Below are 25273 nucleotides of genomic sequence, written 5' to 3'. Positions count from 1 at the left end.
GGCCAATGCCCAAGCACGGCACTAGGGGGCGCTATGAGGTTGCCTCAGTATTTGGGTCTGGGGTGGCTGCGTTTCAATACAGGGAAGGCATCTTTCCACAAAGAGCACCGTCCTAGGAGCCTCAGCCCTGGCCCAAAACCCCATAGTGCTAGGCGCTGTACGTGATGTAGCAGGCATATTACGGTAGTGCCCAGGGCCACGTTGTACTAGGTGGTGTACATTATTTATTAGGTGCATTACGGTAGCACTCAGGGACCCGTTGTGCTAGGCGCTGTATGTTATTTATTAGGTGTATTACGGTAGCGCCCATTGTGCTAGATGCTGTACGTTATTTATTAGGTGTATTACGGTAGTGCCTGGGGTCCGGTTGTGCTAGGCGCTGTACAGACACAGACCAAAGAGCAGATCCCAGCCAGGGCACTAGGGCTGTGCCAGCCCTGGGGGACGCCTGGGGTGAGGCCCAGCAGAGCAGGGACCTTCCTTGGGCGTCACCCACCACGAGGCCCAGCCTACTGCTGAGCTGTGGCACCAATAGGATTGTTGCATGCAAATTTCTCCCAGCGGAAAGGTGGTGATTGGCTGAGGTTTCCCCTGCTCCCTGGGGAGTGGGAGGAGCCACCCCTGTGGCACCCACCCACGCGCATGAGGGAGGTTCCAGGCCCAGCCCCGCCCCCCGAGGGAAGAGGGGCTGGAGAAGGGGCGGCGACGATGAAGGCCAGAACCCGGAAGTCCTCCTCCCTATCTAGGAACTGCTGCCCTGTAGTCTCTATGGTGTGGAGGGTGGGGCCGGGCACCCTTTACTTCCGGTTCCGGGTGGGGGCGGGGGTTGTTTAGCGCTACCGGGGCAGCGCGGCCCGGTCCGGCCTGGCCCGAGGTGACCGAGCTGAGGCGAAGATGGGGGCGCACCTGGCCCGACGCTACGTGGTGGACGAGTCGGTGGAGCCGGACCCGTTGCAGATGCCGAGCTTCGAGGCGGAGCTGGGCTTCGGACAGCGCAAGGAGCGGGGTGAGCCCGGCCCCGGCCCCGGCTCGCGGGGGGCCAGAGCCCGAGCCCTGCTGGGGGCCCAGAACCGACCCCCCCGGCCCGGAAGCTCAGCCGAGGTGTGGCGGGGGCCGGGCGCTTCTGGGAGATACGGGGGGAGGGGTGCCAGGGACCGGGGGAGGGGCGAGGGTTGGGCTGGGGGCATCGCTGGCGGGGGGAGGGGTGGCAGCTCGCGGGGGCGGAGACTGTCCCGGTTCTGTCTCCGCGGTGCCGGGTGTGACGGGCCCGGGCCAAGCTGGGGCTTCTCGGAGCCGCCACAATACCGACAATTACCGGGATCGGGGGGGTACCTAGGCCAAAGCTCTGGACCAGAGACCAGCCCTTGAACCTCCCCCCTAAGCCCCCCGCCGCCGGGACAGGCTGGGCACCCGAGCTCGGTGCAGTGGCGCTGGGCGCAGCCTACGGGGACTGGCCTGCGCTGACGGGAACATGGGGAACAAGAGAAGGAGCCGCTGTGTGGGGGTGGGAGCCTCCCGCGTAGGGGCTACAGCCTGGCGCACCCCAGGTAGACGTGCCCCGGGTCTCCCTCACACCGCAAAAGGGACAGGCTTCGGGACGGGGCGTGAACCGTGCCTGTGCTCGCCAGCCGATACCCCCGGCGGGCCGTGGAACCAAGGTGGAATACAAGCTGGCCCTCCGGGGTGTCTTGCCCACGAGAGGTGGTATGCATTTCAACCGTGGATGAACATCTGAAAGGTCTGTCCAAAGGTCAGTCAGTGCTCGGGGTTGAATGGAGCTGTGTAAACCCAAGATCGTTACATGGGACAGGGTAGTCAAATCCAGCGTCCTGCACAGAGGGATGGATCCTGAGACAAGTGTAAATAATAACACGTAATTGAAATGGAGTGAGAGAGCTTGAAGCCAAAGACGCCTGACTTGTATGCCCCGCTCTCCCTGTGAGAGCCTGGACAAGTTGCTGCTCCCCTCTGTGCCTCAGTTTCCCCATGGGGCTTCATCAGATATTAAAGGGCTTGTGTAACCCTCTGGTGTTCAGAGTCCCACTCTGTGCCTGATCCACGTAGGATGCAGCTGTTATGGCCTCTGCTATGGAGCCTGGCTCTTCACCCCCGGAGGGGGCGGGACACCTATGCTTTTAGCCCAGGAGGTCCCAGGTTCAGTTCCTGGTGTGTCAGCCAAGATGACGGCTGTCGTAGTCGTACCCGCATCCTGCTCCCAGCCTCACCTCTCCCCCTCCTCTCCATCCCGCCCAGTGATGGTAGCAACACAGCAGCAGATGATTGACGCTCATGTGCCCCTGAACCTGCGTGACTACTGCGCCCACTACTACATCAAGCTGATGAAGTGCAGGCGCGACAATGCCCCCAACTTCCTGGCCTGCCAGCACGAGCGCCACGACTGGGACTACTGCGAGCACCAAGAGTACGTGGCTGCCACGTTTTACACAGGGAGCGCCTGGCCCCATCCACAGGCTACTCTGATCCCAGGGCCACGGAGCTGGGGGTGGAAGCCCTAGTGGTAGAGAGCACAAAGGAGAGACAGGTTCTAGTCCCAGCTCTACCACTGGCCTGCCAGGTGACCTGGGGCAAACTGTGGTTCGCCTCTGCCTCAGTTTCCCCATCTGTAAAATGGGGATAACGAGCCTAGCCTCCTTTGTACAGTGCTTGGAGATCTACTGATGAAAGGTGCTGCAAGAGCTCGGTGTTGTTGCCCCCGTGCCCTTCCCCCATAGGGTATTTAAGCCTAAGAATGTGCTGACGGACCCCAGTAACCAGCTACAAGGGGGCTTAGCACAGAAATAAACTGTCCCCCTCTCCTTTACTGAAGGCGTCTCGGAATGCAGCCTTCTGGGACATTGCTGATCCCCAGCCCCCATTAGTATGGCTAACCCTGCGGGATGATGATGAAACATCTGCAGGGCCTGTCCCACTGAGGGTCAAGCCATGGGCCCTGCCTCCTGGAGGATAAAGGCTGGCCTCAGCAGGACCCTGGAGAGTAAAGGGAGGGGTACTAGATGCAACTAGCTACAGGGTTGGCCTGGCTGTGTCATCATGGGGATTGTGGGTTGGAGGAGGAAGCCGGAGGTGGAAGCTGTGGGGAAGGGGAGCATGGGGTGGAAGAGCCAGAGGTCCTGGGGATTGGTTTTAAAGCAGAGTCTGAGCCCCCACATCTTTCAGGCAAGTGAGACACTCAAATAGCTCAGAGATCTGCCTGTACCTAATGCAGAGTGCACCAGCCTGCCGGGTGCAGTGCAGCACACTCAGGGGTGTGGAGCTGGGGGGCTTGCTCCTGATGGAGATGCGGGTGGACCCCCCATGACTGAGGTCTTCTCTCTCCCAGCTACGTGATGCGTATGAAGGAGTTTGAGCGGGAGCGGCGCTTGCTGGTGAGGAAGAAGAAGCTGGAGCAGAAGTTGGCTGAAGCACAGCAAGAGCCCGTCTCCTCACCTGCATGAGAGGGTGGAGGAATCCTCTACTTGTGTTGTATGTAAGGGAATAAATAACGTCTCCCCTGTGGCTGGATGTGGAGTGGTGACTGCCGCACCCCGCGTGTGGTGGGGTGGCAGGCCTAGGGTGTGTATTGCATGGCGGTTGTAGTGCCCCCTCACTGCAGATGCTGTTAGTTATGGGGGAACCACGGTGAGTGAGGTAATATCTCTTACCGGACCAACTTCAGAGCTTCACGGAGCTCTTCTCCAGATCTGGACCTGAAGTCATAGGAGCAGGAGTGGTGGCATTTCCTCATTAGAGCAGGGAGTCAAGACTCCTGGGCCCTGTTCCTGCCCTGGGAGGGGAAGAGGGTCTAGTGATTAGAGCCAGGAGTCCCTGGCTAGTCCCACCATGTCCCCTGCAAGGGGAGTGCTGCTCTGCTCCCTCCCAGGGGCAGAGTGTGGGTGGTTGCAATGCCAAGTTCTGACCCTTAGCCCCAACCAGCTTCACTGGCACCAGCTCCCCTGGGCTCAGACAGCGCCTGCTCTTTGCGGTGAGTTCCACCTCCTGCTGGGAATTTACCTGCTGCCCCTTCTCCTTTCCCTGCGCCTGCTCAGCCGTGCTCTCGCTGAGTGGGGAACCTGTGGGCTGAAGCCCTGTTTATGCTATGGGAGCCGTGGCACAGCTTCAGCCCCAAACCCCACCGTGTAGTCACCCCCTACTGCCAAGGGAGGGTCTGATGGCACTGGAGGAACGATCCCTGAGTGACAGGCAAGCTAGCTGTGTCTACAGCAGGGCTTAGGCCGGCACAGCTATGGCACGTGGGGTGAGGGGGGGATTTGTCACACCCCCAAGCCCAGCTTCCCTGCCCAGTGAGGGCGTTTGGAAGCAGCACTGTCAACTGCTCGGACTCCTACAGCTCTAAAGCCAGGGGCGTGCTACACCTGCCCACGGGGCTCCCGCCCCCACCCTGCCAACAGCCCAGAGCAGAGCTAGTCTTGATTCAGCCTGAGCCAGGGCAAGGGGCATGAGCCTCTTCTGCTGCTGCTATGTCTAAAGATGCCACGCCTGCACCTCCCCAGCCTGTGTTGGGTGGCAGACACTCTCCAGCATTTCCAGCCATCACTTTGAAAGTGGCAGGTACCTGAACCCTTCGGGGGAAACATCCCTGGGCCCCTGCCCACAGGCACTTGCCTGCTTTCTCCCTCCCCCTGGTGGTGTGCAGTGACTGGGGGCTGGCTATGCAAAGAGCACTCCCACACCCCTAGTCCACTTGATCCCATTGGTGCAGGTGCAGGGGAGCAATGAGACACATGGGTGGGCAGTGGCTGGCTTGGTTTATTGCTGTCACGGGGACAGGGTGAACAATCCTGGACAGACGTGGTTTGGCCCAGGGCAGTGGCTCATTGCAGCTCCCACGCAGGGGCAGGGCTGTTCTCAGTCCCATGGGGGAGGTGGCAGGCCTGGAAGCAGTTGGAGCTAAGCCAGCATTTCAGCTGCCCAGATCAGAGTCCCGGTAATGCAAACCAGTGGCTGGGAATCCCGGGCCCAGGGGCGGTGAGGCATGCAGGCTGCAGCAGAAGTGGGGGTGGCAGCATCAAGGAAGGCCCCTGCCCTAGGAGTACCCCCTTCCCCTCCTGGGATACTGAGCTCTAGGCACACATGTTCAGGGGAGAGAGCATGACCCAGAGCCAGTCTCTGCCCTCCATGACCCTTTGCTCTCTCGCTGTGGGACCCCAGAGCCTTCCTAGGATGCAGCCCAGCCCCCCAGGGGCCTTGGCCTTGTCCAACCTGCAGGGAAGGAGCAGTTCTAGACTGGAGATATTGAGGGCCCCCCTTCACCCACAGGCAGAGCCATGGAGACAGACACTGCTCCCGGGACAGGGCAGGAGGGAGCTGGGCTGTATTTATTAGAGTACCCTGCTGTGCCCCCTGCCGGCCCAGCTGGGAGTGCAGGCCAGGGCAGCTGCTCAAGGGCCGGGGAAGGACAGAACAGGGACGGTACAAAAGAAAAAGCTTTACTGTGCTTACAATTCACAGTGCTGGCTTGAGTCAAGCAGCTGCCATGGACGTCCCCTCCCAGAGCCCTGCCAGCGCCTCTCCCTCCTGACTCTCCGCCCACCCCCAGCAGTGCCCTCCCTCCTGCCCTGCACAATAGTGCTGCTGCCCTTCCCTTTTCTCCTGGTTCAGTTCTGCCCCCTCCATATACCCTGTAGTCCTGCCCGGCCCAGCCTGATCATCAGCTGCCAGCTGTGCTCTGGAGCACCGTTCTGAACAGACAGCTCTGCAATGCACAGCCCGGGGGGGCTGCTCCAGGTCTGATACCCTTCACCAGGGCACGGGAAAGGCAGCCTGGGGCTGGGGGCCTGCCCTGACCCTGCCAGTCTCAGCTAGCATCCTGCCCTCTTCCTGTCAGCCTGGGGCATAGGCTCAGAGCCAGAGCCTGGCCGTCTCCTGCAACAGGCCCGTAGCTCCCTGCCTCCCCGGGCAGTTTTCTAAGGAGAGGAGCACGAATGGGGCATGTACCCCCCCTGCCTTGCCAGCACCTGCTCCCCAAAGACCTGCTTGCCATGGAGACAGGAGTCAGGAAAGGCCTGGAGTTAAGTCCTTCTGCTCAGCAGCCGGTACCTGGAAAAGGGCCTGGGCTCCAGTGGGCTCAGCACCTGCATCGCTAGGTGCTTGGGATGAGAGTCAGCTGCCTCGGGTTAAGTCAGGGTCCTTCCTCCAGGCCACAGCTCTGAGTTGGCTGCTGCCACCACATGCAGCCCTGGTTAGTTTCCAGTTAGGCAGGGGGCTGCAGGAGATCTGTGCTCCCTGGGCTCCAGCCGCTGGTGGCACAGTGCAGCGGGAGGAGAGGCTGGGGTCCCAGCTCAGCAGGGGTTGGGCACAGGATTCCTTAAAAGGGGCGGGGCCGGCTGGCCAGGAGCACAGGGGAAGCTGCAGAAACCCCAGCACCCAGGAGGCAGGTGAGTTTGTGGAGCTTCCCCCAAGCTCTGTGCCAGCCGGCCTGCTGTGGGGTCCAGAGACCACTCTGAAAGGTGGGTTCCTCCCTGGACCGCACCACCCCTATTCAACACACACAGCCCACGCAGCGCCCGGGCCAGGCACCAGGCCCGCGCTGGCTCAGAGCAGGAAGGGGACGATGGGCGAGCGCAGGGGCGGGTAGTCCCGGAATTCCTTCAGGTAGCTGCGGTGCTTCCCCTTCGCCCAAATGGTCATTTGGATGAAGCCAACCAGAGAGAAGAGGGCCACTGTGGGCAGAGAGGAAAGCGGTGAGGAAGCTGTGGGGGCACTCTCAGTACATCACCCCCACCCTGCAGCTGACCCCCAGGGGACCTGTGGGGGGACGTAGGCTGGCTCCCCTCCTGCCTGGGAGGGATTGGCAGGGCTGTGTGCCCCGCGCCTGTCGGCCACCATCACCTCTATGCGCTGCGCGGGCAGTGAGGAGTCCCAGTGCTTCACACAGCAGCTCACACTGCAGCCATGGGGCTGAGCACTCTGAGTGCCCTGGGCCTGGAGGAGAGCTACCCTCCCACCCACCCCTGACTGGAGGAGGCAGTGGTGCTGACTCAGGTTTGGGGAAAGGGCTGGGTCAGGTTGGAAAACAACTTGACCCCCGGGGCCTAAAACGAGAGCTGAGCAACCATCTCCTTTGTGCCCTTGGGTCAGCCCCCACCGCACGCTGCCCTGCCAGGGGGCTGAGAACCAGCTGTGTTGCACAAGATGAGGTCCCTGCACCTCCCCCAGAGAGCAGCGGGGCTCTGCACCGCTGGGCTGGATGCCCCTGGGCGGTGCCAGGCCCGGGAGAAGGCAGCCAGGGGACTCCAGGGAAAGCAGCCCACGCCGGGCCAATCACGCAAGAGCCTCAGCTGCAGGACAGCTCACAGTGCAGCCTTTGCCGTGCCTGTGCCCTGCAGAGCGGGGCCGTCCCCTTGGCACTGGGCACCAGGACCAGCCTCGAGTGCAGGGGGGGAGGCAGGCTATAAACCCAGCTCATCCTGCAACCCAGGAACTGGGCTGACACTCCTAAACTCCTTGAGCGTGGGTTCTATTCCCCGCCTACGACAATGCCTCGGGCAGGTTCCTTCCCCTGCTGTGCCTCGGTTCCCCCCCTTCCCCGTGAGAGGGAGATGATCTTCGCCCTCTGTGACATGGCGGCAGGGTGCTTATTGTTCCCACAGAGCAGGGACGGGTGGCCCTGGCAGCGAGCAGGCAAGACCCGCCTGGCCCACGCCCGCCGGACAGTGTGGGGAGACAATGGGGCATCCCTGAACCCTGGCGCCTTCCCCCGCATCACGCTCACCTGGCAGACACTGGGTCATGATGGCGAAGCCGATCCAGGAGCCCACCTGAAAGGGAAGCAGCTGCAGTTAGTGCTGGGGAAGCGGGGGCTGAGCGGAACCCTTCTCCTGCGTGGAGGGTGGCTGTCTTGGAGCCGCTGGGGAGGCCAGGCTCCCGCGCGTGGCGCTCACTCCCAGAAAGGGGGCGCTCTGGCAAGTTCACTAAGCCATTTGCAGCTTGAAACAGATCGGCGCGGCAGGCAGGCGCTGCCAGGGCCAGCCATCCCTGGGATCAGGGACCCCTCCAGTTCACTGCAGGCCTGGGGGGGCTCACCTCATAGGTATAATTAGGACAGGACACTAGCAGGAAGAGCCACGTGAAAGGGTTCTTGGTGGGATATGGGATCTTCCTGGTCTTGGAGCCTGGGAGGGAGAGAAGCAGAAATCCAGTGAGATTTATTTTCTTTCACGTGGCCAATGACCTCCCGCTCCACCCTCCCAGGGAGTGGGATCAGCTTTCCGGGAACACGTGGGGAGGGGATGACTCAGAGCAGCAGCCAAGCAGGCACCATTCTCCAGGGAGGTGCTGCTCCTGTGACACGGTGGGGACTCCAAATTCACACACACCAGTGCTTCCCGCAGCCCGCTGCAGGGAGCACATGGGGCTGACCTGACTGGTGGGGCAGTCAAGAGGCAGTGTGCCAGGCTGGTCAGAACTCATTCAGAGAGTTTTCCTACCCCTTCTCTAGCTGCTGGGACTACACAGATCTGGGACAGCCACATCCCGATCAAGTCAACAATGCCCAGCGCTTCCACATCCTGCCCAGAGAGGCTGAGGCCTCGAGGGTGGCTGTGCCTGGAGACCGAGGATCTGCCAGCCAGGCTGTTTCAGCCACACGGGGGAACCAGGCACTGGAGCTGCCAGCGCCTAGATGGAGGCAACCCAGGAAAGCCGTGGGGGGTGTAGAGACACGTGTCTGTCCACGTCCTGCTGTGAGACAGCTGCAGCCACACAGGACCTGCGGATACCTGCGTTGGGGGCATCGGTGCAGTGGAGCCCAGCCGCAGACCCCACTGCTTGGGCAGCGATGGGGAAAGGTGGCTGCTGCTTCCCGGAGCTTTGCCCAAGTCCCTTAGCTCAGTTCCCTCTGGCCCTGGGCATGCAGCCTCCTCCGAGCTCCCACTGACCTGCTCCAGCATGCGGGGGGACAGCGGGCTGGCCCCGGCAGACACATGCACAGGGTTCATAGTCTGAAGAGCCCAATGGGGTCGTCTCTCTCTCTCTTCTCACACACACACACACACACACACACACACACACACACACACACACACACACACACACACACACACACACACACACACACACACACACACACACACACACACACACACACACACACACACACACACACACACACACACACACCCCTGCAGTGCTAGTTCCCCCATGGTTTGCCTGGGCTGATGGCGACCCGGGGGGCTCCTGCCTGTCTCTGTCCCTGAGGAGGTTTATAGGGGCCTGGGGAAGGGAGGGCGTTTTCTCCTGCATTTCTTACATTAGATATTCAGCTGCTGCCCACCCCTGCAAAACTCTGGGGAGGAGAATCCTCCAGGAATGGGAGCCAGGGGCGTGGGAGGGTGGATTCTCACTCAGACTCTCCTGGGGGAGAGCCAACACCCCAGGACCCAGAGCACGCTCCCAACCCCCATACCTCAGCCAGGCTGGGTGTCCCCAAGGCCAGAGAAACAGGCCCCGCTCCCACCCTCAGTCTGGCCGCCCCTTGCCCGGTCACAGGAGCCCTGGGAGGGCCAGCAGGGCCCCGCACCCACTCACCCGCTGGCCGCAGGTTCCTCAGGGCAATGTGAATGGAGAAGTTCCCCAGCTGGCAGAACTGGGGGGAAGCAGAGAGGCGATCAGTGCCCTGGGTCCCAGCTGCCCCCTTCCCTTCCCGGCCTGGTGGCTCCAGCGCCCCTGTGGCGGCAGCACCTCCGCTCAGCTCAGAGGGGCATGGCCTGGCTGCAGACAGTCCAGCGGCCCTTGGGCACAGAGCGATGCTACCCACCACTCCTCCTCCTCCTTCCCTCCCTCCAGCCCCACATGCTGGCACCCCCACCTCTGCACACCCCAGAGTACTCTCACTAGGTGCCCAACCCCCATCTAGCACCGAGCCAAGGCCTGAGCCCAGCCGAGCAGCCTCCTTCCCCTCTGCCCTCCCTGCCAGAAGCAGCTCTTACCAGGAATATGATGAGCGCCAGCTTCACCTGCTCGTCTCCGTAGGCTGTGGGGAGGGGAAAGGGCAGAGGTGAGCAGCTTGCACCAGTGCCTGGCCCAGAACCTGGGGCCGAGCGGAGTGGAGCTTTGAGAACCGTGTCCAAGATTTGAAGCCTCCACCACGATGGAGACTCCACTTGGCAGCGGGCGAGTTGTTCCAAGGCATAATTAGTCTCCCCGTGAAACGTTTGCACCCTATTCCCAGGCTGAGTTCAACTCCCAGCCGTTTATCCCGGCTTGCTGTAATTAACTATTTAATTAACACACTTGGGAGAAAAACCCTCTCTGTGAACGATGCAGCCCCCTTCATTCAGGGCTGACAGTGCCCCCAGCACACATCCAAGTCACCAAAAGTTCTGCAGTGACACAGGCCAGACTAGCCTGAAGCCAGGACTGGCCCAACATCTAAGGCCTTGGCTACGCTAGGAAGCTGGGCCAGGGATGGTTCCGTCAGCACAATGCTGCCAACACGCCCATCTCTGCAATGTGTGGTCACACTCAGCTGCTCAGCCCAGCGCCTTGTAACCACATGGTTTAACAAAAGCCTGGTGCACGGTAGGTAGGATCCCGGTGTTTTCCACGTGCCATACGGACACACTGCCTTGTGGGAAACCCACACGCCTCGCGGGAAACCCACACGCCTCGCGGGGAATGACGGGGGTGAAGCAAGCCACCGGAAAAGGAAAGACAGCCTGCCGGGCACTTGGTCCATCAGAGAGAAGGGCTGGAAGCGCATGGCGCCCTCTAGTGCACAGAGGGCAGCAGCGAGGGGTCACTTACTCGGCGGGGTGTACAGTGGGTGGTTGATGTAATACGCCATCCAGGCCGCAAAGCCCCAGTAGTAGGTGCAATTCTAGAGACAAATCAGGAAATGTTCTTTTAATAGAGGCTCCACTAACGAGATGAGCCAAAGGGATCTCCCAGGACAGCCGCTGCCCCAGCCCCTCGGCTGGCAGGTCCTGCACACCCCAAGCGCCCTCACTTCACCTGCCCCTCAGGACCTGCCATCTGCCCGGTGCTGCCCCTCCACCCCACTCACCTTGAAGATGTTGCGCAAGGGCATCGTCCCGTGGGAGAATCGATGGACGAAGAGGGTCTCCAGCAGGCGCTTGATGTAGTGGAACGAGTGGCAGATGCAGGCCAGGCTGGAAGGGAAGGCGCCGGGGGTTAGCTGGTACCGGTGCCAGTGGGATACGGGCTGGGGATGTCCCCAGCTAGGAAATCGTCCTGATCAGCCAAGACCACTGCAACCCAATGGAGAGAACCTGCCAGCTCCCCCAAGGCTCCTCCTCCCCCACGCCCTGGGGGAGACCAGCAGGGCTGGATGGGGCAACGCTGGAGTTCTGAAGCAGAGCTCCCTTGAGGAGCACAAGGAGGTGTTGTGGGGAGCGTGAGCTGTTCCCTCCTGCCAGAAATCAACTGGGTTTCTGGCACAATGGCTCAGAGCACTCGCCAATCCCTGGTCCTTCCCCATGGCCTGGCCACGGGCCGAATTGTCCAGCGTCTGCAATGACATCAGGGCCCAGACTGCCTGAGGAGGCTGGCAGGGAATCTGACCAGCACTGTGTCCCTGTAGGGGTGATTTTCTCTTCCCCATTCATCCCACTCTGGAAGGGGGGCCAACCTGGCAGCTGCAGGCCTGGCCTGGGAGGCAGGGACCCTCCAGGAGTGGCAGCAACGTCCCATCCATTTGTTTTCCTAAGGCTCCAGCTTTCTGCCAGGTCTCTGCCCCCCCATAGCTCAGAAGGCCCAGATCCCTGGGCACAGAGGGTACTCACTGCACGACCGAGTGCTTGCTGGAGGTGAAGTCATACTTGGGGCCGTAGATGAAGGGAACTCGGAAGTAGAAGAGCAGGTAGATGAGCAGAGGCCCAGCGTACTCGGTGAGGAAGACCTGAAAGGCAGAAAGCGCTGTGAGCACAGGGGGGAGGAGCGGGCCTATGGGGAGCGGGGCCCTCTCAGGCAGACCCTTGGCACTGCTCACCGTCACCCAGCTGATCTGCGCTCCCAGGTCCCGGAAGTACAGCGTGGCCGTCGTGCCCACTGGCAGGTTCTGTAGCACGTCCTCATCCTTCAGGGACCTCCCCTCTGGAAGGAGAGCGGAGACTCAGGGAGGGCAATGGAGGGCTCCAACTGGGACGCCGGTGCAATGTGCTACCCGGTTCCATGGCAACATGCCAGAGGGACCCCAACCCCCGACACACGACTGTGCTCTCCTGTTCGCTGCAGCACAGCGACCGCCCCATGAAAAGCCATGTGGAGAGGAACCACAGTCCCTGCTGCAGGTGGGGGGAACACACTGTGATCCCGGAAATTCGCCCTGCCCTGCGTACGAGCCAGGAAGCCTACAGGGCCCTTCCCCAGAAATCTGGGTCTTCCTAGAGCCCAGTCCTTTGATCAGATCTCTCGCCCCTCCGAACAGAGTCAGCACCCGCCGAACAAGCCCGGCCTGAACTCACAGGGCAGCTGTGCCCTCTGGCCTGTTACCGAGCAGCCCCACAGACACGCCATTCTGCCTTTTGGCTTGTGTGTTCCCCTCGCCCCTTGGGCACTTTCCCCACCCGTGGGGCATACAATTAGCAGAGAGGCGCCCCTGGGAAAACACCGCAACAGCTGTCAGAATCCCACCCGGAGCATCAACTTACTGGGGTCAAGCCGGAGGGACTGTCGGGCCGGGTACCACTGGGGATCTGCGGGGAGAAAAGCAGAAACATCATCAACCACATGGCTCCAAAATCCCCGACTGTGCCAGCTGAGCGGCACCAGACACGCTGCCTTTATGGAGACAGGCCACCCCCTTCAGCACAGGCGGAGACTCTCCAGGCTGAGCTGCAGAAACGTACAGGCTGGCTCCGGCCTCAATGGCACCCGCTGTTAACAGGTCTTAAAGCCCATAGGCCAGGCACTGAAATGCCAGGGGGACACCCCCCTGTGCGGGCAACCAGCACAAGGCCCAGGCACCCACTATGTCCCCTTTTGAGGGCTCCTGTGGGACATAACACTACGCGCTGGCCCGCTGCACAGGGGGAATTTCGCTCACAGGGATCTCAGGGCACAGACACTGCGATGACGGCGCGCTACGAATGCCACAGGCTGCAGAGGCGTCTCACCATGCACTAGGAAGCAGAGTTGGTCAAAGTCTGATTTTTGATAGAAAATTGGATTTTTGACTGAACAAAGTTTTCCATGAGAAGTGGTGGCTTCCCCCTGGAAACTGCTTTTAATTAACCCTCTCCCGAATACTCGATATCTTCCTGAGCTCGTGGGGCGTGCAGCACAGCCTGTTTCACCGCCGCCCAGGCCAGGCCTGGGACCCGATGGGGTGACACCAGACAGCACTGGCTGGGAGCGAGATGGAGAGAACCCCACTGTCTGTCTGTGCCCAGCCGCCTCGAGAAAAGGCCCCCTCCGTTGCAGCTGAGCTCTGGCTCTGCTCAAGCCCATGGGACACTGCCAGGCAGCTGAGCACCCGCATCTGCCCTGGAGGTCAGCGCTCGATGTCTGGGGGGCGCCAGTCCCAGGGGAGCAGCGAGCAGAGGGAGGGAATGTGATGAACAGGAGGTACAGGGATGACAAGTGAGCAGAGGGTGGGGGCACAGCGCCGACACGAGCGAGCTCCATACGTACGGGACTTGTTGAAGAGGTTCTTGATCTCGGCGACGGTAGCATGGGGCTCCACCTGCAGAGAAGCAGACACAGGCTATCACAGACTCTGGGCCCGATCCTATACCAGGGACATCAGCAGGAGCTTAGCTACAGACTTCCCAGCCCCCATAACCTTACACCTGGAGCCTGGGAAGAGACTGTCTGCATTCTGCCGAGGTTCTGCTCAACCCTAAGGGTCAGAGCAGCTCTGGGGACCCTGCATTTGTCTCTGAAGCTTTCAGAAACACCGTGCTCAGTTTCATAGTTCTCTCTCCTTGCTGCCAGCACCACAAATGGCCAGCGAGCTTTGAAGGTCGAGCCGGGCTCCCCCTGGGCCTTGCAGTGCCCCAGGAAAAGCAGTCGGCACGCCCTGAACAGCTTGGACGATGGTGCACAAGCCAGAAGGAGCTCGACCTGTTCGCCGGACCAAAGCAAGCAAAAAAAACCCCAGAGGGATTCCAGTGGCGGCAGCCAGACACAGCTCAGTAGCAAACTGCACCCAAGGGGAGAGTCTGACGTGGCTGGGAGGTGCCCTGATCTACTGTAAATAGAGGCACAAGCCCTCCTCCAGCTGCAGCGTGGTAGAGGAAGCATGGGCTACTGAACAGGGTGGGGACCCAGGACACCTGGGATCTAGTCCCAGCTCTGCTGCTGACCTGCCATGTGACCCTGGGCAATCACTTCCCCTCTCTGTGCTCGTTTCCTCCTCACCCGGCCGGTCTTGTTTACTTAGACTGCAAGTTCTTTGGGGCAGGGACCGTCTCTACCCCTGCATTCGTGCAGCACCCAGCGCATTCAGCTGGGGCCTGTTGTAATAAGTGGGTCCACAAATGTACTCTGACTGGAAGCTGATCTCTAAAAGAGAGCGTTAAGTTCCTAAGATGGCACAAGAACCTCCTAGAGCAACGTATGTTGATGGGAAAAGAGGCAAGAGACAGAGACACGGAGTTAGTCCAAACAAAAAGGCCCCCCAGTGTAACTCAAGGACTGTTAAGATCATGCCTAGTAAACAAGGAAAGCGTGGGGCCAGAAGTCAGTGAACCAAAACTGATGTGTCAGAAGTTAGGTGTAACTGGTGGACTCAGTAACAAGGGGGTGGGCTGTTCCAGCCACCACTCCCTTTGGGGTCCTCAAAGAAAGATTTGGGGGAGAAAAAATTGGCTACTGAGTGAACATCCCTATTCTGATTGCCACCCCAACCACAGCTCCTGGGACCCTGGCTCCTGAGAGACATCCTGACTAGACAATGCCAGAGAGAAGGAGCCAGGTGACATCGGCAACTCCACCAGCTCTGGCTGAATCCCAAATACCACCTGGGATTCTTTGTCTGCTCCTCCCCTCCCCCCCTTATTTCTTCTCTCTCTCTCTGCCTTCTGTCTAATAAGAGTCTGACGCAGCTGGCCACCACTGCTTATTTTGCAACACAGCTGTGAGTCAGTGACCAGAGAGGCAACTAAAAGCAATGCCCTGAACAACCCGCTGCTGGTACAAGTTTGCCAGATCTTGGAGTGGCTGTTCAGACTACATGCTGGGCCTGTGTTTCGCCAAAGCCAGAAGCTGCATTCTCTCTCCTTGCTCTTCTTCTTTCTTCCCATTTGTGCGTGTGTCTTGTTCAGGCATCAAGGAAATGAGAACAGGCATTCTCAACAGCCTCAGTCCCCTCTTAACTAACTTCTTCTCTTCCTCCTCCAAAAGGACGGTTATCACCATCTTTGACACCATCTCAGAGACTGTCAAAGGCTAAACATGCCGTACAGCTAAAGGGGAAGGGACCAAGGGATGCTGTTGAAATGAAAGCCTGGCTTTGTACTTTACACCGCAAATGCTTTCACTGATTTGTTTCTTTTCTGTTCCTTCAGCACAATGTTAAAAGGATTGTCAGTGACGTGTTTGCCATGGCACTAGGCAGGCTGTGGTCTCTGTATGCCAAATCCCACCCCTTGTTTAACACAGTTTAGTGCAGGACCGTGAGGGGGTTATGCCAACACCTCTCATTCTTTGGGCCCCTTTATTCCATCTAAACAGGCCTCTCGCTGCTCTCGTAATACACCTAAGAGCCATCAGCACCGACTCACAGGCTCAGGAAGAAACCTCTTTCACGGGCAGGGAATTCCATAGCTGTTCACAGGGGTGTTTCCTGCCCCATTCTCTGAAGCAGCTGGGACACTGGACTGACAAGGCCACTGTTCTGATAGTCCTTATACATAGGTCAAAGTACGGCTGGGGTCAGGGCTCTAGGTTTGCCCGACGCCCCGATCCTTGGAGATATGGAGTCCACGCCCTGCTCCCCAATGGGTCGGATACGAGGCTGTGCTGCATATTATTGTGCACACGGCCCGTCAGCACCTGGGTGAAGCTGGTCACAGATCAGACCTCTGCTGCTCCTCACGCTCCGCCCCTGTTCATCCCATTGAGAACGCCAGCTTTCACCCACGGCTCCTAGGACCCCTCCCATCGTCAGTCCCATTCCAAAATGCTGACTGGGCCTGAGCTAAGGACGTTCTGTGAATCACTGCAGGAGCAGACACGAACATATAAGGAGGGCGTGCCCACTGCAAACCCAGCTCATCCAAGCAGGTGCTGGTGTAGAGTGTCTACAACAGCTGACGGCCACTCCCACAGCTGACAGACCTGGCTCCCCTGGGACAAGGTTCTCCAGCCAGACAGCATAGGTCAGAGGAACCCAAACAAGTGTGGGAGCTTCTCAGAGCGGGACTAGACTTGAGTGTTTCACTGCAGGGCCGGGGGAGCCAACATTTCAGCCCTCGCAGGACTGTGTTTTGCGAGTACTCCAGCGTGTGGGGCAGGGGTTTAAATTCTGCGATCGTGGCAAGAGCCCAGCCTAGCTGAAAGCTTATTTGGGATTAGACACTGCCGGGCTAATGAAATTTACAAGTCAGCAAAGTGACTAAGAAGCGTCTAAGAGATCCTCCTCAAATAACAAGGACGCTTAACATTTCTGCAGCACAGGGATTACTCAGGCAGTCCTCGTAGCACCCTTGGGAGATGGGCGGGGCAGAGGCAGCAGCCACAGGTCACAGCGTGGGACACTGGGAGGGGAAGTAGGTACAGAGTGAAACAGTGGCAGAAGGGTTAGAATCAAAGTGTTCTATCCTTTGTACCTACGCCACAATGCCTGCCTCCGACTGACTTCTGGGTATCCAGACAAAGGGTGTGCACACGCAGGACAAGGTAGAATAATGTGCTGTGGGAGCTTGAGGGTGCCTTAAAGCCTTTTCAATCACATGGCACAGTGCAAAAAACAACAATCAACAGGGCAAGGTTTCAGGGGGCAGGAGGTGGAGAAGCACCTGGACTTCTTGCCCCGGCTCCCAGCCCAGAGCGGAGACCAGCAGCCTGGGCTTCTCGCCCGGCTCCCAGTCGGGAGTGGGAACCAGCTGCCCAGCTTACAGCAGCCCAGACTTGAGCTTTCTTGTCAATTTCACCACTCCAGCCCAGCAGTGAAAGTGACCAGAATGACAGCTCCACCACCAATGCAAGAGGACACAGGGACTACACTGACACTGCGTTGCCCTAACTAAGCCAACAAAAGCCCTACACCTCTCGTCGAGGTGGTTTTATTTTGCTGAAACAGGGCAGTTGTGTCAGCAGGGGTTGATTGTAGCATGTATACCACCGCTGTTTTGTCAACCAAAGCTGACATTGGGAGACAAAACTTTTTAGTATGGACCGGGCCTCAGTTAAGCAGATTTCACTTCCTCCATACCGGGGTTGTCACAATGCCCACAAACCCCCAGTAAGCCAGTGTCTCCCAAGGAGGATAAGATCTGAATCTTTTCACAGAAACACCCTTTCATTAAGCAGCAGAGAAAAGGAGCCTTGCCTATTTTCCTCTGCAGGACGCCTTTTAAGACTGCAATATAGAGGATCCACAAAAAGTCAAGTTTGGGATCCCGGCTGCACCTCCGCAAGGTACGGGGGCCTGAATGGTACACGGGATCAGGGCATGTTTATCCCTGCCGTGTTGCCACACACGCAGGCATGACAGAGCGAGGTCTGAAAGGCAGCGCTTCCTGGCTTTGGCAGGTGACATGCAAAGGAAGCAGTCAGAATACCCTGGGGCCACCCATCCCCAGAGCTCAGAGGAGGGAAGAGATGCAGGCCTTGCTACTGAACGCCCCAGCCCTCCCCAGTTGCTAGCTAAGGCACCTGATATCAAGGGAGGCAATGATGCCTGATGGATAGAACACTGGACTGGGGCTCAGCTCTGGGTTCTACTGCTGGTTCTGCCACTGGCCTGCTGTGTGACCTGGGGCGAGTCACTTCCCTGCTCTGTGTCTCAGATTCCCTGTGTGCAGAATGGGGATAATGCTACTGACCTTCCTTTGCAAAGTGCTTGGCGACCTACAGATGAAGAGTGCTAGATAAGAGCAAGGGGTTATTAGAACAGTCGTGCCCCTCAAGGCCTCACTTCACAGCATCCTGCTTTGGTAGGAGAGAGCTCGACTTCCTGGACCAGATGGTGCTGAGCACGAAAGGAAGCTTGTTTCGAACCAGCAACAACAATGGAGTCACAGGCTTGTGGTGCTGGCTGTCATCTCCCCAACAAGGTGACAGATTCAGCAAAGATGGTGGTTCTGAACGAGGCCCTTCCCACCCAGAGGCAGAGGAAAATCCGTCTCCCAGCAGCAGTGGTCATCAGTGCGACTGTATCACAGGGGCGGCCCCCTGGGGAACTCCAAGCCTTAGCTGCCGCTTTGGCAGTCAGTCGATGCAGCTTGGATTTGGGGGCATGGACGAGGCTGCTCCAGGCTTTGGGATTCAGCACCAGCAATTAATGCGTGCTGGCAGAAAAGAGGAAAGCAGCTAGGTGGACAGGCAGAAACAGAGAGGATCTGCAGTGGCAGGACAGATGGATTGGTCTCCAGAGGGAAAAGGGACAGCTCGGAATAGGTTAGAGGCGGGGGAACGGAACAGGAGTCTGCTCTCACAGGATCTGGGACAGCCATTCCCCGACGCTGGGCAGCTGGCACCAACTGCTGGGAAGGACACAGGGAACAGCAGTAAGATTTGGGCAGAGCTGGCATGTTTGGTTCAGAGCGCCTGTAACGTTAAACCCCGCGGCTTCTCTGTGTCTGGCGATGGGGGAGGAGAGGGATTTACACCTAGGCTGCCGCTGCTGCAGATCGTCTGGGCATCCACAGGCAGGAAAGCGAACAGCAGCACAAGTGCAGCGAGATGCCACCTTTCGGCCTCCTTCCCAGGGATGCTGCGTGATGTGGCAGTTCTTGGGTAGAAGAGTTTCTCAGGGACCCAGCCCTCTGTTCTGCCTGCACTGCCAGTCACCTTGTGCTGGTAGCTGGGCTGGAGAGGAGACTCCATGTGCCCGCCTGGCAGGTGTCCCAAGAAAAGGTCCTGGCTTCATAGATACATTTGTAGAGAAGGCCAGAAGGGATCATTAGATCCTCTAGTCTGACCTCCTGTCTACCACAGGCCAGGGAATGGCACCCAGTTACCCCTGCACTGAGCCCACGGACTTGTCTGGCTAAAGCACACTCCAGAAAGGCAGCCTGTCTTGAAGACACCAGGAGACAGAGAATCCACCCCTTCCCTGGCAGCTTGGTCCCTGTTAAAAACGTGTGTCTGTCATCATTACTGCTGTTCATACGGCACCAGTACCCAGAGGCTACAATCAGGATCAAGGCCCCCTTGCGCTAGGTGCTGTACAAACCACACAGGAAGGCACTTCCCTGCTCTGAGGAGCCTGCCCCCCCCCCCCTTTGCACAGATCAAGGTACGTATGAAGGCAAGTAAGCATCATTGTCCCCATTTATGCAGGAGAAACTGAAGCACATGGTGGGGACGGTAGTAGCCCCAAATCTCTCAGAGCAAGTCTTCGAAAGAGCTGGGATCAGAACCCCCGTTTCCCTCCCAGGCTCTAGCCGTCAGCTCATGCTGGCTCCCCATCTCATTTGATAAGGGGGTGGAAGGACAACAACATGTTGCACAAAGCGCTGCACTGCACAAGGCTATGATACGTTCTCTGTGGCCACTGTAACTCCACCAACCACCCAAGACTGCAGCTGTTCATCCAAGAGCAACACAGCCTGCTCCAGCACCAGCTGCAGCAGTGCACCCTTCATGCCAGCCACCCTGGTTTGGGTTCCATGGGACACCGCACCCTGGGCCCCTGGAAGGCCGTATTTCTCCCCCAAGTCTCAAGCTCAGCTCCCTTAGTGGCTCTTTGTGCCAATGACATGGGACTGGTTCACCCCACTGCCTGGAATGGTTCTGTCCCGCGGGGTGTGGGGAGGGGCTAAGCCCTCACTCCAGGCCTGGCATGTATCATTACTAGCCGGCAAGGAGCTGGAGTTGAATCCTTTCATTTGCGTCTTCCTCCCATGACACTGTTTCTCTCTGCGGCTGCACCAAGGGTTTCCTTCTCGCTCACGTCGCCTTCTAGGACGTGGTCTCTGGGCCCAGATGGCCCTCTGAGCCCCTCCATGTAACCCTGCACATTCCCTTCCCTCCTCCACCCCATCCACCAGAGCCTCCAGGATGGATGAGGTGGGGGTGCTAGGACGCCATGGCAAGGTAAATGGCTTCACTTCGTGGTTCGGTCGCCTTGCTGTCCATCCCTTAACTCAGGACCCTGTTTTTTTCCTCAGGTCCCGGCTACGGGGAAACTGCCACTGAGCGGCCACCACTATTGCCCTGCATGCTTTTCAGGGGACTCCCCCAGGGACCCTGCAATAAACCCATTGTAAAACAGTATTTTTCAATATGCTTGTATGTCCCCTGCCGCTGATGCAGGACTGGGGCATTGGCCCTGGGGCTGGGCAGCCAGCAGAGCTGAGCACAGCCACGTGACACCTGGACTGCTCTCCGGGACGCCCCGCTTGGGGCATGCAGCTTGGAAGCCGGGCAGAGCTGCTCTCAGGTGTGCATGAGGCCAGCTTGACACGGCACAGCTCTGAGCTGTCGCTGAAGGGGGGGACATTGGGGGATTGCACCGGGCAGATGAATCGAGGCCAGCGGTGCACCGGTGCAGCGTGAACCAGCAGTGGAAGGCCGGATGCATTGCTGGAAGCGGATGTGGCATGGACCCGGGATACATCAGAGGGAGGCTGGGGGTTGCCCATGTCAGCATGACCAGAGGGGAGTGGTTCTCCGAGCCACACAGAGGTGGCAGCAAGCAGTGTGTGTCAGGAGCCATCAGCAGACATTCGCTGAACTAAACAAACCGAGTGTTCGTGTGTCTTGTTCTCGCTCCCCAAGACAAACGGCAACACACAGCCAGCTCAGTGCACATCACCCACGTGTGCGTGAACGGGTCAGGCCGAAACGCAGCGAAGTCAGTAGGGCAGGAGTGTATTTACCCTGCTTCAGAAGGAGAATTCAGCCCCAGACGAGGCCAAGGCGCCACAGACACGTGGCTGCGGCTGCCTCCCTCCCTCTGAGCCTGCACCAGATGGGAGTATTTTGTGTTACACTAGAGCGGGCAAGAGATGGATATGCAGCCCTGTGCGTACCCACAGCCTGGGCAGCACCAGGGCAGCATACGGGGCGCAGCTTGCTCCCCTGCAACAGGCCCTACCCTCTTTGCTCAGGCTGCCAGTAAGGGTCACTCCCACGGGCAGCACTGTGGGATGCAGGTGCCTGTCTGCTAGGCACTGGGCCCAGACCCAGCAAACTCAACCAAGGTGCGTTAACGACTGCCAGCCCGCAACGGGCTCCAACCGGCTGTGCCCCCCACGGTCAGTCCCCAGAGCCCTCCGCTCCCGCCCAGCAACGGCCGTTCGAAAGTCTGTCCCCATCCAGGCTGGCTCGCTCTGAACACACAGAGAACCCCTGGCCCCACTCAGCAAGGCAGCGGGGCTCCTAGCCCCAAACGCAGGCGGCATGCACTTCTCCAAGCACAGAAAGGGGACAAAAACAAGGGCCTCGGTGCATCAAAGAATCTTCCTTCTGCCAGGGAGAAGTGGCCAAACCCCCCGTTCAGAAGCCCAAGCCCGAGACCTGACTGCACGTGTCATGTTCTGGCACCCGTCGCTCATGGCCACATGCCGGGGGCTGTAGCTGGGAGGCAGAGGAGGGTCCCTGAACCTAGGAGGGCTCTAAGGGAGGGGATAGCATGCTTCACTCTGGAGGGGACACCCCCATATCCACCGAGAAACAACTCAGGGGGCATCGTTATAGTAACCGCAGCAGCCACCCCCGCTCCAAGCCCGCAGGGCGCAGGACAGAGGCCTACCTTATCCAGGAAGCACAGCTTGTCCCTGGTCTTGGCGTCCAGGATCTCCACCTCAAAGAAAAGAACAGCCTTTTTAGATTTCTTGGCCCTGGGGTGGCGTGTGCGCCCGATGCCGTTCACACCCAGCAGGAGGGGCTGGCCCCCCTCCAGGGGCACCGCGTTCACATCCATGCCCCTCCACAAGTCTTCCACGCAAAACCCCGGGAGCGCGTGGAGCCAGGGGCCAGGGACTCAACCCTGCAGCTTTGCCCCGGCTGTCCCAGTCCGCGGATTCCTAACGGCACCGCTTCTCCAGCGCTCGGTGAGATCTCGCCTCGCTCCAGGAGGATTCCGGCGGCCGCCCCACGAACAGGAGCCAGCACGGAGAGCAGAGATCTGCGCGGCAGGCTGATTCGGAGGCGTAACCTGATAGCACGGGGGGGTGAACTGTTACCGGTCCCAGCTAAATATAAAACTAAGCCCAGCTCCTCACAAGCAGCTCCTACCAGGAGCTTTTTAAAGGCACTGCCACTTCCCCAGGAGATTAATGCTGCCCAGCGTTCCCCTGGGTTTGTTAGTCACAGTCAGCAGCTTATTAAATGGGCTACTGCAGGTTAGAACATGCGCAGCCCAGTGCAAGTCTCTCTCATCAGCACAATCTCTCTGTCCTGAAGCACCTTCCACAAGCTTGCTATAAAGATATGAACTAAAACAGTCATCTCCCTTATGGCGCTCTATAATGGTTTTGTTTGTATCAATTCAGTAGGCTGATGGAGTTCCCTGTGCTACTTAAAAGAATAGCATGCATGATTAACCGGTGGAACTCTCCGCTGCAGGATATAATTGAGACAAAGGGGCCCGCAGGTTTAAAAAATACACAACTAGGCGTTTAGAAGAGACACCTCTGAAATTACACTGGCTAGGATAAAACCTCCTGCAGCTTTGCGTTCAAGCTTGTTGCATTCATAGACGCTCCATCCCCGTCACCAGGAAATGGCAGTACAGTAGGTATAGTATAGACAAATCATACTTTATCCTGAAGCAGCTAGCACGGGCCACTGTCAGAGACATGACCCATGACTAGATGGATCCCTCCCCCCCAGTCCAGCAATTCCTGAATTCCCAGATGCATACATGCCATGCTTGTCCCTTGCTTTTGGGAAATCTTTTGCTGGAAAAACCATTGGTTCATTTGGCTCACTACAAAAATGCAGTATATTTTTTCCACTATAACTGCATTCGCCCGATTTCCCTATTCTTGCCCCCACCTGTTCTTACCGCTCCCCCTTGCAACAAAATCAAAGCAGTGGAAGCTTTGTACTGACAGATTAAAGCCTTGACTCCACCAGGAAATATTACAGAAATACCACTGTTGCAAAAACCTTGACAACTCCATCAGCACCAACAACAGTGGAAGCACTGGTGCAGAGATGGGCTGCCACTGGCATTTCATAACTGGGCCGCTTAGACCTCCTCTGAGCAGGGTTAGAAGTGATAGTGCTTAAAACACCCAAACTAGCTGACAAACCAGCAGCACCACAATCCCTAGTGGAGAGAACACCAGTGATGCTGACCCTGGGTGTAAGCAGAATGGCTAAGCCTGGTTAGGATTTTTTCCCTAAAAGAAAAAGTATTTGTTTATTACTCTTAAGGGTGTGGGACATGACGTTTGCACATTGATTAGCCAGTCCCACGCCTACAATATTGCAGTACAGAATCTGTGACCAACAGACCAGGGACTGCCCTTCGGAGAGCAAAAACTAAATGCCATTATCACATGAAACGTGCCCCACATCCTCTTCCTGGCAGAGGCAAACTTCTGAGAACTGGCTAGAAGTTAGAACTGGCTTGCACAGAAGAGGGAGGAGTCTGTGGGTGGTTCACACTTGAATTAACACTGCATTTTTTAAAGGCGCTGCAGAAGGCCTGGTTTTGAGCTGAGCGCAAGCAGCATGGGAACTGGGGGTCAGGGTGGATAGAGCTTGACTAATGGCCAGCTGTAAATTTCACTCATTCTGTTGGAGTAGCTGGGAAACCTGCAGATCCACTCTCTCAGGGACTTAGGGAGGTGGCAGTGATCTCAAATGTGGAGAAGATACAGCACTAGTTATGTTTTGAATAATGAAGATATATCCTCTTCCTCTCCCCCTTGGGGACCTCCAAACCAACTTGGGGGATTTCAAAATTACATTAAAAAGAATGAAGTTTACCACTGACAGTTATAGGTCTAGTTTTCAGAGGTGCAGCCACCTGCAACTCCAAGTGAAGTCAATGGAAGAAGCAGGAGCTCATCGCCCATGAAAAGAAGTCTGACCCTCAGTACTACGGAGTATTCCACCCACGACAAACTCGGTGCACATCGTAGAGAGGAGCGATCTAGGCAGGTCTTCTGGGAACACAGCAAGGGGTTACTTATTGCAGGAGCTTCTACCTTTGGTAGCTGCAGAAAGGACTCCCAACAGCCTTGAACCAAAAAATACATCAGCAGCAGAGAGATCTGCAGGATGCCTGGAGCAGTGGTCAGGCATGTCAATTCTCCTCTGGGTGAAGAGCTACAACCAATTCTGAAGTCAGCAATCAAGGACTGCTCTCAGGAGACCTGGGGACTACTCCTTGCTCTGTCACCGACCTGCTCCGTAAGCTCGGGCAAGTCACTTCCAATCACCATGCCTCTGTTTTCCTGGTCTATTTAGGTTATCTGGGACGAGGCGGTCTCTGACTATGGGCAGGTCTACACTTCAAATGCTGCATCAGTCCAGCTGCGCCACCACAGCGCTTCAGTGAAGATGCTGCTACGTCAATGAGAAAGCTTCTCCTGTCATAGTTAATCAGCCTCCATGAGAGGCAGTAGCGAGGTCGATGGGAGAAGCCCTCCCTTCGAGATAGTGCTGTCTACACCAGGGGTTAGGTCGGTATCACTGCTTTGCCCAGGGGTGTGGATTTTTCATGCCACTGAGTGACGTAGTTATACCCATGTACGTTTAGAATATAGACCTGGCCTTAGCGTCTGTATATGGTTTAGCACAATGGACATGGTTTAGCACAATGGGGCCCTGATCTCAGCTGCAGCCTCTAGGTGTTACTATAAACACAAACAACAATAAGCCAATGTACTGGGTAAAAAGGTCTTCGGGCCTTATTTGCAGTTGTTCTGAACCTGCCTCTGGTCCCCCTGACTTTAACCAGACTTGCAAGAGCTCAGCACCTCACAAAAACAGGCCTTAAAATGCACACACAAAGATTGCAGGATAAAAAACAAGCAGAAAGTCTCTCTCCTTCTGCTACGTCTGCTCATTGCCATTAAATTATCATTAAACAGTTCAAAGTTCACAGCCGTGGGGGCGTCCAGTTAGCAGTGACCCAGTGGCTGCCGTGTTCTGGGTATCTGCAGAATTTGGAGGGCAGAGAGCGATATTTCCTGCTGCTCTCCCTGTTGAGCTGCGAGGGACA

At 57.9% G+C, this 25273-nt stretch overlaps 2 protein-coding genes across 3 annotated transcripts in view; one reads left to right on the top strand and one right to left on the bottom strand.

Moving 5' to 3' along the window:
• The first annotated feature begins 803 nt into the window (after positions 1 to 803).
• NDUFB7 (NADH:ubiquinone oxidoreductase subunit B7) lies at positions 804 to 3516 on the top strand. Its single transcript, XM_067563447.1, has 3 exons — positions 804 to 1006; positions 2254 to 2422; positions 3341 to 3516. Exons 1-3 carry the CDS (start codon positions 895 to 897, stop codon positions 3453 to 3455), a joined length of 396 nt encoding a protein of 131 aa, XP_067419548.1. The 5' UTR covers positions 804 to 894; the 3' UTR covers positions 3456 to 3516.
• A 1231-nt stretch (positions 3517 to 4747) lies between these two features.
• The window catches only part of TECR (trans-2,3-enoyl-CoA reductase), a 37162-nt gene continuing 16636 nt past the window's right edge, over positions 4748 to 25273 (bottom strand). Inside the window, exons 2-13 of one of the 2 annotated variants that reach the window (XM_067563446.1) lie at positions 21845 to 21895; positions 13612 to 13663; positions 12630 to 12674; positions 11969 to 12072; positions 11763 to 11878; positions 11024 to 11129; positions 10765 to 10837; positions 9948 to 9991; positions 9547 to 9604; positions 8044 to 8132; positions 7733 to 7778; positions 4748 to 6680 (exon numbers count right to left, since the gene is read on the bottom strand). In XM_067563446.1, the coding sequence (XP_067419547.1) occupies positions 6553 to 6680; positions 7733 to 7778; positions 8044 to 8132; positions 9547 to 9604; positions 9948 to 9991; positions 10765 to 10837; positions 11024 to 11129; positions 11763 to 11878; positions 11969 to 12072; positions 12630 to 12674; positions 13612 to 13663; positions 21845 to 21895 (912 nt within the window). In that variant the 3' untranslated portion in view covers positions 4748 to 6552. Of the gene's footprint in view, positions 6681 to 7732; positions 7779 to 8043; positions 8133 to 9546; positions 9605 to 9947; positions 9992 to 10764; positions 10838 to 11023; positions 11130 to 11762; positions 11879 to 11968; positions 12073 to 12629; positions 12675 to 13611; positions 13664 to 21844; positions 22205 to 25273 lie in introns of those variants that run through there. The other variant, XM_067563445.1, reaches the window with a different exon arrangement.

This window comes from Emydura macquarii, unplaced genomic scaffold (genome assembly GCF_026122565.2).
Source record: "Emydura macquarii macquarii isolate MOO-44397 ecotype Brisbane River unplaced genomic scaffold, CSIRO-AGI_Emac_v2 contig_2485, whole genome shotgun sequence".
Taxonomy (NCBI): Eukaryota; Metazoa; Chordata; order Testudines; family Chelidae; genus Emydura; species Emydura macquarii.
This window is presented reverse-complemented; position numbering and strand designations above follow the sequence as displayed.